The sequence below is a fragment of the Psilocybe cubensis genome, chromosome 3, assembly GCF_017499595.1.
Source record: "Psilocybe cubensis strain MGC-MH-2018 chromosome 3, whole genome shotgun sequence".
Classification (NCBI taxonomy): domain Eukaryota; kingdom Fungi; phylum Basidiomycota; class Agaricomycetes; order Agaricales; family Agrocybaceae; genus Psilocybe; species Psilocybe cubensis.
This window is the reverse complement of record NC_063001.1, coordinates 3,293,038-3,303,378: the sequence shown is the minus strand read 5'-3', so window position 1 is coordinate 3,303,378 and position 10,341 is coordinate 3,293,038. Positions and strand designations below refer to the sequence as shown.

General features: G+C 47.7%; 4 protein-coding genes across 4 annotated transcripts; 2 read left to right on the top strand and 2 right to left on the bottom strand.

Annotated features, from left to right (window-relative positions):
- Positions 1 to 439: 439 nt before the first annotated feature.
- Positions 440 to 1,306, top strand: JR316_0003905 (Presequence translocated-associated motor subunit PAM17, mitochondrial; the record flags this gene model as incomplete). Its single annotated transcript, XM_047889674.1, has 6 exons — positions 440 to 649; positions 697 to 786; positions 837 to 885; positions 940 to 1,110; positions 1,162 to 1,196; positions 1,253 to 1,306. 6 exons carry the CDS (start codon positions 440 to 442, stop codon positions 1,304 to 1,306), a joined length of 609 nt encoding a protein of 202 aa, XP_047752048.1.
- A 615-nt stretch (positions 1,307 to 1,921) lies between these two features.
- On the bottom strand, positions 1,922 to 3,347 carry JR316_0003904 (uncharacterized protein; the record flags this gene model as incomplete). The annotated part of the gene is made up of 2 exons (XM_047889673.1): positions 1,922 to 3,069; positions 3,143 to 3,347. The coding sequence occupies 2 exons, from the start codon at positions 3,345 to 3,347 to the stop codon at positions 1,922 to 1,924; spliced, it is 1,353 nt and encodes a 450-aa protein (XP_047752047.1).
- Positions 3,348 to 3,921: 574 nt separating this feature from the next.
- Positions 3,922 to 8,183, bottom strand: JR316_0003903 (uncharacterized protein; the record flags this gene model as incomplete). Its single annotated transcript, XM_047889672.1, has 11 exons — positions 3,922 to 4,155; positions 4,245 to 4,499; positions 4,559 to 4,630; positions 4,707 to 4,804; positions 4,861 to 4,899; positions 4,957 to 5,150; positions 5,222 to 5,883; positions 5,947 to 6,017; positions 6,067 to 6,163; positions 6,218 to 6,382; positions 6,444 to 8,183. The coding sequence occupies 11 exons, from the start codon at positions 8,181 to 8,183 to the stop codon at positions 3,922 to 3,924; spliced, it is 3,627 nt and encodes a 1,208-aa protein (XP_047752046.1).
- Positions 8,184 to 8,929: 746 nt separating this feature from the next.
- JR316_0003902 (Zinc finger CCHC domain-containing protein 8) lies at positions 8,930 to 10,078 on the top strand (the record flags this gene model as incomplete). Its single annotated transcript, XM_047889671.1, has 1 exon — positions 8,930 to 10,078. The coding sequence occupies one exon, from the start codon at positions 8,930 to 8,932 to the stop codon at positions 10,076 to 10,078; it is 1,149 nt and encodes a 382-aa protein (XP_047752045.1).
- Positions 10,079 to 10,341: the final 263 nt, after the last annotated feature.

Sequence of the window (10,341 nt, the reverse complement as noted above, 5' to 3'; positions counted from 1 at the left end):
TTCAATATGTGCCATCCATCAACTGCATGCTCGTGGTCGCAGATCTTGTGAATTGTTCTGGCGTCTACAGGTAGAGTGATAGTCCCAACCCCCAGCAATCTACGAAGAGAGAATGGTGCAGAAATTGTGTCTCTTCCTGTAGGGCATGGTTTGTCAGTAAAGCATGGCGCACAACAGGATTGGCAGCATTGTGTCCGCGACATGATGTACAGGAAAGAGAGGGAAATGTCATTGAACGATGGTAGTTGACTCACTGCAACTTAAAGCAGTGTATGTCGGTACACGGTAGCGGTTAATGGAGCTAAAAAGAGACGTCGTTCCCGATTTAGATTCACATCATTGCACGTGACTGTGACGCCTCGACACGCTAGTGCACAGCCACGCTGAGGTTCATCAACCTCTAGGTCTTATAGGTTTATTTCAAACTCACCTCCACACCATGGAATCCTGTGTCGCCAGAGGCCTAAGCGTCTCCAAAAACCTGAAAATGAAGAATTCTCCATTGGTCTTGCTTAGGGGCAAGTCAACTGCCGCGAAACCGAATTCTGCACCAAAAGTACAGGCAACTCCCCCACCCACGACCGCACAAGCATCCATCACATGGCCAGAATACCTCGCAATTCGACGGAACAAGAGAAGAGTACAAACTGTACGTCCCTGTGCTTTCATGTAGTCTACGCTTCATCTTTTCAACAGGCTCTCACCATTCCAACGACTCTGCTGGGTTTGGCTCTGGGCGGTCTGTACTTCGGGAACCTCGATACAGATCCTACAAAACTCATCATGGTGAGGTATCTCCTCGCAGTATAGTTTGAAAGACGCTCATTTCCCTTCAGGGTATAGACCCATTCTTTTTCTATGGGTTTTGCACACTGGGATGCGCAGGTGCGTCGTCCTATATCCGCGTGTTTTCTCCGTTAAACCTATCTTGAAATCTAGGCGCGGGTGCATTAGCTGGTCCCACCATTGGTGCATCTATATGGCGCTTCAAGAACCGCAACATACTATCCGTACTAGACAAGAAAGATCACGATTTCTTCCAGCGTATTGCTAAAAACCGAGTAGATGCTACCCTCCAAAGCCCAACACATCCCGTTCCAGATTACTATGGTAGTTTCGCATTTTCTGTCAATTCTATTGCACCTCTAACTATCTAACTAGGGGAAAAAATTGGTTCCTTGCACCAGTATAGACAAGTGAGTTGGGTCTCGTGCTGGTCTCTACAGTCGCTTATCTTTGATGTATCTGCTAGTGGTTACGTGACCAGGCAAAGTACAAGCGTAAAGCTTTGCTTCCTGAAGAATAGACATCTACTATACGTTACTCTCCTTCTTGTCGCAATCTACTTGCTTTTTTCCATCTTGAACCTGGGATCGAAACCACCCCACTCCGTCAAATAATGATATGATATGATTTCTTTCACAATTTCTGCTTGATACTTATGTTTAAATAACAACAGGTGGGATATAGGAAGATTGAAAGTGCAAAGGTATAGTAATGGGGAGCCAAATGCCCACAGGCCTCCAGGGCACCAGCCAGTCAGTTAGGGACCAAGGCCCATACAGTTCTTCGGGAAACTAGTGCAAAGAAACGTTCGATTTCGATTTCGGCGGAGGGATGAAGTATGGTGGGTAACGTCGCAGCCCAAGAAAGAAGGATAGTAAAACAACAATAAATAAATTAAAAACGAGTGTAAGGTTCATGGATCCTGGAGGGTCACAGAAAAGAGTGGAAGAGGATTAAAAAATCCAGGGAAATATTGTATCCTGGTGAGTGTCCAGATGATAAAAAATCATTCAATGCGTAGTTGGAAAGACATGAGAAGTGTACCGGGCGTGTGGGATTGTAAACATTGGTCGTGTCCATGTCAGCAGGACTAACATCATCTTGTCCTAGTCGTCGTCAAAAACATTAAAAGGCTTTAATGACGCCAACTAGACAGACTCGAAAGCGACCCGTTGGGCGACCTGCTATGAGCGACAGGGACCATCCTCAGTCTCTCCTCGAGGCAAATCAAGGGGACGACGCCCTTCGGCGCATCCGCTTTGCCTACGTATTGTGCGAAGCACCATCCGTCTTTGTACTCTTCCAGCACCTTGACCGTGTCTCCGACGTGCACACGAAGCTCATCAGAAAGTGTCGGGGTGTAGTGCGCGATGACGTGCATCATGCGCGGGGTCTTGTGTTTAATGCTGTTACTGTTGCTACTGCTGCTGCTGGTGGTAGAGGTATTTCCGCTGTAATACGAATCTTCTGAAGAAGCGAACGGGTTGGCGCTTGGTGGTGAGTTGTTCTTTGTCTTGCTGGTGGTGGCGGAGCTTGGGGGAGATGGCATCATCAAGTCTTTTGGCGCGAATGACTCGGATCGCGCAGGACTTGATACTGATGGGGGTGCATCGTCGTCTTTTTTCACAGGCACCGTCAACGTCTGGACATACATACTGCTTGCTGAGGACAAGGGAGTGACAGGTGTCGATGGCTTCGACGAGGATGCTTTCGCCACTGCCGACATTATCGACTTTCTACTACTATGCGCAGGCGGTGTCGGGGGCGTCGGAGCTGCCCTCCTTCCCTTCTCCACAGGCATCATCGTCGGCACGGGTATTAAAAACTCAGGTCCGGCCGAATTGGCCAGGTCGTACGAGGGTGGAGGCGAACGAACGAGAGAGTCATCCAATGAGAGAGCAAGCGAGTCCGTCCACGCTTTCGCGCGGGATGGTCGCTTCTTGTCCGTGAGGATCTTAGGCAGCGCCGGGGCGGAGCCTCTGTTTTCGTTCGTCACTCTGAATTTGGGGGTGGTCGCAGTCGTGGTTGTGGTGACAGGAGAAGCCTGCGGCCTCCAGCCTGCACCGCTCTCCGAGGTGGTGCTTGAGTCATCGGAGTCCTTGGATGCAACGCTGGCTTGGTAGGTGTGCGAGCGGACGGGAATCATGGGGCTTTCTGTTCGCTGCTGCTGCTGCATACCCTTCTTCTCGACAGTGAACGCATTTGGGTCAAATTCAACTGCGGGCGTTTTGCGTTTCCACACGCTCCTGTTTTTATGTCGACGGTAGAGGTAAATACCGACAACTAAAAAACGATTTACAATATGTGAGCTCTTTAAAATCCATTTTGTAATATATGTATCACAAATTTCACTAACCTATAATCAAGGCAACTCCCAGGAACGAGATAACTCCCGCGAGCGTCGCAGTTGAAGTGGGAAGCGATACGCTTACACTGGAATGTGTCGGTCCAGAAGCCTCCTGAACCGTTGTAGAAGCGGTACTCGGAGAGTAAGTGTTCTGAGGCGCACGGGCTACGTGAACTTTCACCATCCTTTTAGCGTGGTAATTAGAGCCAATCATGGTCGTATAGAAAGGGATAAATTCCAAGGGTGTTTCGCGTCGTTATTGGTTAGCGAGTACAAAATAAGAACCGAAAAACGACAGGAAGGGAAGAAACGATCTGGGATGGAGAACCCAACGGCGGGACTGACGAGCAGGAAAAACCACTACCCTCTTTCACTGAACTCGGGGGGATCAGGAATGAGAGAACAAGAACCCCTCACAGACACGCCTGCATGAAATACCACGGGTGTACAGAACACAGACTTGCATCAATCTTGATTTACAGTTAATGATAGGAGTGTCACTCGTACCGTTCTCTAGTGCATATGCAACTGTCTTGTCTAATGAAATGCGTGTTGCCCAAACATAGCACTTTGCGTTACATGCACGCTAACAATAGCACTGTCCATCATAGTCGTTGCGACGGTGATGCCATCCTGAACACCCAAGTCCATCGTTTGCGGAAAATCGGCAGGCCTGTTTTTTTTATCTCCGCGTATCCTAGGGCATAGCCTACCGAAAGTATATCTGCTTCATCATCAATGTTCCACCCGTTCTCATACTATTACACTGTCACATACAGACACAATGATTAAATGATATCTACCAATTGGTTGGAAATGGCTCGCGACAATGACCTAGCGCCCTCATCGGCGATATAACTCGTCAAAGCATTAGAAATAATCTTCTCCACTCTCTCCTGAGGCAGCGACCTTGCAAACTCTCCTCCCAGGGTGTAGAATGCCTCTGAGCAGATCGCTCTCTTTTCTTCCAAGGAGAAAGGCACGAAAGGTAAGACAGTTGTAATCCTTGACAAGACAGAAGCCTGTCGATGTCAAAACGAGTTAACAGTCAGCGCTGCAGCTCGAGAAAATATGCATATAAAAAGCAAAGAATGAAATTTCTTTCACTTACCCCTAGCTTTTCTGACACTCGAGGTCGCAATAGCGCCATAAGCTCGACGTATTCTTCTCGGGACATGGGCTCGTTCGGGTTCTTTCGCGCTTCACGATGCTGGAAGACTAAATCATGGCCTATGTTTGATGTCCCAAGCCAGATGACATTTCGAACATCTACGTGACGGCTACCGGCCTCAAAGGAACACCGCCCAAGTTCCCAGGGCATGAGCAAGGACCATAGTGCAGTCTGATCGACAGTCTTCTCGATTTCCTTATAACGTATATAGTTTGAGGGTCAGACTTTCTGAGAAATAATGTGATACCACTTACGTCGAGAACGACGACACATCTCTTGCCTTCATTGTTGATAAGAAACTCCGCCAAAGTACAATTGGTTGGCTCCTAGAATGACAGCAAGCAGTCAGTATATTATAACCCCAAATTTCTCTAAAGGACGCTTTGGGGGGATGAAACGGACCTCGTATGGACTCATAGAGTACGATTGCCACAAATCATGAGTTGATCGCAGAGTTGTCATGTTTACGGTATGTGTTGGAACGTCGAGTAATGATCCGACTAGAAAAGCAGATGTCGGAACAAGTTGGAAGTTGCACCATGTCGAAACCACTTACATTTGCGCGCCAACAGACTCTTTCCGTGTCCACTTGGTCCTACAAAGAATGAAATTAATGATGGAAAAACCTTTTGAAGTGCTGATAAAAACCCACCACAAAGCATGACAACCATAGGGGTCACAGCGACCTCCTTGGAGTGCATAGACAGAACTCTGAATAGTTGTTCCAGAGCTCTGTCCTGTCCAATAATTTCATACCGGACTCTCGTCAAGGGTTTGAACACAGAACGTTTTATCAGAACAGATATCCTCCGTGTATGGATGGCATCTGCGCGCTCAAGATAGTACCTGTGTTTGCGGGGAATCATATCAATCAGATTTTCTATAACAGAGAAAAGATGAGATGGCAAGTAACTGACCTTGTTGCAGGATCTATCTCATCCATCAGAGTCTTTGGGGGATCTGATGACGGTGATGGCAGAGCTTCGCCTTGAACTTCTTCCTCTTGGCCTTCAAAGGACGACGAACGCGAATGCGACATAACAACATTCTTCGCGGTAGCGGGGTCCGCACCGTACGCCAAGAGTGTCTTCACAATCTCAAGTTTATTTGAGAGCTTGTCGTTCGTCAGCGCAAACATTAGCGCCGATTGCGGGCCAACGGTCTCGTTTGGATCGACCTCGCCCGAGTCAAGTACGTGCCTGACTTCGTCTACATTATCGCTGGCAATGGCGAACATTAGTGTCGGCTTGGGCGTTTCGATGGCATACGTTGGTGGATAGAACGCAGGGGCAGTATGAGGCATAGCGGGTATAGGTCTGCGGATCGTTTCTCCGTACGGATCATTCGTCGAGAAGTGACCTGTGTCGTCGTCTTCGTTGTCATCCTCGATGAACCGCTCGGAAAGCCGACTGGAAGGTCGTGAGTAATTTATGGATTGGCGCCAGGAATTTGCAGGTGCAGAGTGGGGTTCTTCAAGATCAGCTAAAGACCTGATATAGGGTGAAATTATTGGAGATTTCGAAGAAGTCACGCTAGTGCGATTCTTGGGAAGAATAACGGAAGAACGTGCAGATGAAAACTAGGCAAAAAAAAAGAAGGTTTGTGTTGCATACTCCAACAAAATGACATTTCTAATGCTTACCAAACGATTGTCGGAAAATGAATTGCTAGATGATACACTTGCAGATGATAAAGATGTGCGATGAGAAAGTCCTAAAAAAATGATATCAGACTTGAACTTTGAATCAATCTTAACACGTACCAGAACGTGAAAAATTAGTAACGGTAGCTGAGGCAGTAGCAGGCATGCGAGATTGCAGATGAGATCGTGAAGTGTGATTAGAATCCAACAGAGTAGACTAGAAATCATAAAATAAGATGATATCCGACAGCTACAAGATAGGCAGGCTTACAAGTCGTAGAGGCTTCAAGCCTGGTCTGGAAGTCATAGGAGATTGGTTCGTAGACGCTAAAGAAGAGTCCTGTCCTGGTGCAGGGGTATATTGTTGAAGAGGAGATGCAGGCACGCTCCTCCTGTCACTACGGCTCGTCATCAATGAGGATCGACTAGCGCGTCCCTGATGAAGTGAAGTATAAGATACATGTATACATCATATGTGCATTATTTGTCTGGCGTACCAATGAAAATGAGTTCTTAAACCCAAACGGTACTTTCTTCGACACCTCGACTTCTTGGCCGAAGGGGCTTTGGCTACCTGTACCTCTAGCAACAGAATTGTGCTCTGATACAGAAAAAGGCGATGCTCGCCCTCTTGAAATCGAGTCCAGTGAAGTAATAGGAGAAGATAGTGAATTGGGTGAATCCGCTGCAGTGATAGTACCGGACCGCTTTCGCATCGGTGCTGGCGGAGTGAAAACGCGCTCTCGCAGAGAGCTGGCGGGTGTTGAAGAATTTGACCGAGATGCAGGCTCTGGTTGAGGAGTGGTGCGGCCAGCATCGGCAACGTAGCTGTGAGAGGGAGAAGGGTTGGCAATGTCTGGTGCAATACCAGAATAAATGTCGTAGAATGAACCAAGCGTGTCGTTTTCGTTGGGCTGTTGAGCTAACTGCGGGCTGTTCAGGTATGCTAGGAAAGCTGTGTCATCTTCAGCATCGTCTTCGCTACTTTGCTGAGAAACTGAAGGATCGCCCATGTAGACAGCTGTTGGTCCACCTTCTGGGTCCCATATAGATGTATGTCCATAGGAATCCGGCGATGTTTCATCCTCTTGCTCATCCTGCGTTTCTCCGCCTTCCAGAATTTCCATCAGTTCAGCTGAAGAATGAGTATTATCTTGCCCTTCTATTTCTTCGCTGGAAAACGATCTCGTTACAAAGTTTGCGTCATTCTGTTGTTGATAGGTAGATGGAGAATCGAGACTCAAGTCCAATTCTTCGACTTCTTCTTGCACTGCTGGTGACAATATTGTTTTTGCTGGTGAAACTGGTGAGCGAGCAATGAATGCACCCAGCCGAGGGGACAAAAGGCGACTAGTGCGTGTGCCGAACGGTGACAAATTAAGGTCGAAAGTTGAGCTAACAGATGGACTGCGCGGGGGACTTGCTTGTAAAGGAATGGGAGGTTTCCAGTTTTCCCCATAGCCAGAGTCGAAGGAATTGGAACCTCTAGAAGAATGACCCCGTTCGATTGGAAATATAGGTTTGAGCTTGATATCAGCTAATTCGATGGGAGATAAAAGACTGGACGCAGTAAGGTTGGCTGAGATGTCAGATGCTACACTTTGACGATGGGAACCCGAGGACGCTGAAGATAGGGGCCTGATGGTACCTGCTTCTGTGTGGCCGACTGCAGAAAGTTGTACAGTGGGTTCATCGTCACCTGGTGTAATAACATCCGGTGGTTCATTGTGTACGGTTTCGTCCTCGAAAATGTTTTCCCCCGAGGCGCTATTTGCCTCATCCCCATCTTCGTCGTCATAGTCTGATATAGCAGTCCAGTGTCCTTCGCAATCGTCGTCTTCCGGTTCGTCCAAATCTGAGTGATTCGCGTTACTGTTTTCAGGCTGAGAAAATTCTCCAAAGCCACTTTCAATGTTGACGAGCGTAGGCAAAGCTTCGGACCAATTATCACCCTGTGCCGAAATTGCTTGGTTTCCAACAACCGTTCGGAGTTCGTCTTCTTCTTCGTCGGGGTCCCCAATGACATCTCTTAGAGCAAGTAGCAAACTAGTGGTTCTCGGCGAGCGGGGTGGGGAACGAATGGAACGAGGTGACTCTATGATAACCTCGGGGGATTTATGGGGTGTGCTGGGACCCGCTGCGATGTGTGGGGTGATTGACGAGTCTTTCGAATGTAAAACTTCTGCATTAATAGTTGCAGAGGCATTGTGAATAAAATTGCATGATTCTGCAAACATGCATCTGCCTGCTTGGTAAAAAGGACATGGTCGTGCTATAATGTTGTTCTCATGGATGAATGGAGACCATAAACGTGGAGAGTAAAGTAAACGCACATTTAACTCGCCATGAGGGTTCTGGCAAAGCCATCGCAAGACATTGACCTGCACACTCCTACAATCCGTGGCCCGAAAAGAATGGAAAACCGAGTAACGCGAAAAAAGTCCCTAACTGTCTGTCAACAGTGCTAACTTTATGTAAAGTGCATGTACCAACAGAAACGCATCAAGTTCAACCAGGGCCGATCATTTTCACGTGACCGAGTTTCTGGATTCTGCCGTCAAGTGCCGACAGCCGTGGCCGCGAGCTCGAACAGAATTTGACTCGAACACCAATGGCTCTTCGCGGTGCTCGTATACCACGACTCACTCTTTTCTCTGGCCCAAATTGCTCCCTGTGCGACGTGAGTTTTTCATACCAGTTTAAGCTTACAACTTCTGACACTCTGTTATAGACAGCCAAGGCAGCGCTAGCAAAAGTTAGGCAGACGGTGATTGCTAGTCCAGATCAAACCAAGTACTGCCTCAACTCATACATCGCTCAATATCTAGAGACCGTTTGAACTGGATACTATTAATATCCAAGACAAAGGACAGGAAAAGTGGAAGAAAAAATATGTCTATTGGATTCCTGCTTTACATCTTGAAGGCAAAGAAATAGCCAAGGGCCGCTGGGACGAAAGTGCAGTCTTCAAAGCCTTGCAAGAATGGGATCAGAACCAAATACCGTCGGAAACAACGGAGATCAAACCAACGAATTAGGGCCTTTATTTTTCTATCATTCCTCTGCGGAACCTATTCCTGGCTTCTATGAACTCTATGGGGTGTACGAACGGTCAGACACCAATGTTCTAGGAGATGATGTTGACGGCGAATCGACGGATCACCAACTTGATTCAGATCAAAGCAGGTGCTTCAACTGTGGAGAACCGGATCATAAAGTCACAGAATGTCCCCTTCGTCTCAATCGCGAGCTCATAGCACTCTCAAGGCAATATTATCAATTTAAACAAGGAACTCTAGGGACCGGAAATTGGCAAAGAATTCATGCTGTTGAAGCCTGGAGGCAGCAACGTTTGAATTGGCTGGAAGAATTCGAACCAGGTAAAATCAAGGGAGAACTCCTGAAGGAAGCCCTGGGGACCTACAACGAAGAATGGCTTAGAAATATCTCTGTCTGGGGTTACCCTCCTGGATGGATCAGCCCAATTGATCCACGAGAACGTGTTAGATCACGTATCTGGAACGAAATAGATGGTGACATTGAAGGTGAACTTGATGATTCAACGCCTTTCGAGATCCATGGGGATGATGATCATATAGACCAAGTGTCATTTGGAGATACCTTCAAGATTACCCGTCTTACTGATATAAAGCATGAGGACCAATCTGGCTCTGAAGATTCATCTAGTCGCCACTTGAGTAGTTCAGCCTCCTCTTCTGACGAGGAATCCAGGGATGAACCTCTCGTACCTATCCGATGGGCAAATTACCCTCCTAGCTATTTCTCTTCGCAGCACCTGATACCCTACAAATCGCCTCCTCCCTCTGAAACATGGTATAGTACTCGTTTCGAGAATACCACCGCATATCTGTGTCAATTTTCGTACTATGGTTCCCAGCCGCCTCCACCTCCATCTGAGGAACCGCCGCCTCTTCCGCCGCCGTTTGACCCGCCGCCGCCGCCGCCTCCTTCAATGCCCCCACCTCCGTCTTCACCCCCACCGCCACCCCCTCCTGCAAAAGTGCTTAGTCATGCTTCTGCACCGTTGCCCGACAAGCCCAAAGATTTAACGCTTGAAAATGATCAAGCTGATCTATCTGAATGTGATATGGATTTCTCAGACTCAGAATAATACTATCGACATCTGCTGAGCCACGGTGTACAATACACTCATATCAATCTTGACTCTTGGGAAGCAGTATATGACTGTCATCGTTTTGGGACCGACTCGCACAGCATACCTAAGGTCAACTAGACACACATACCTACTATATGTCACTGGTACGCCTGCATAATGCCTACCAATACCCAACAATTTCCAATGACGTACACCAGCCCGCGCACCCACAGCCCTACGAACACATTCTCTCCCAGGAACTCAAGCTGGTATGCATG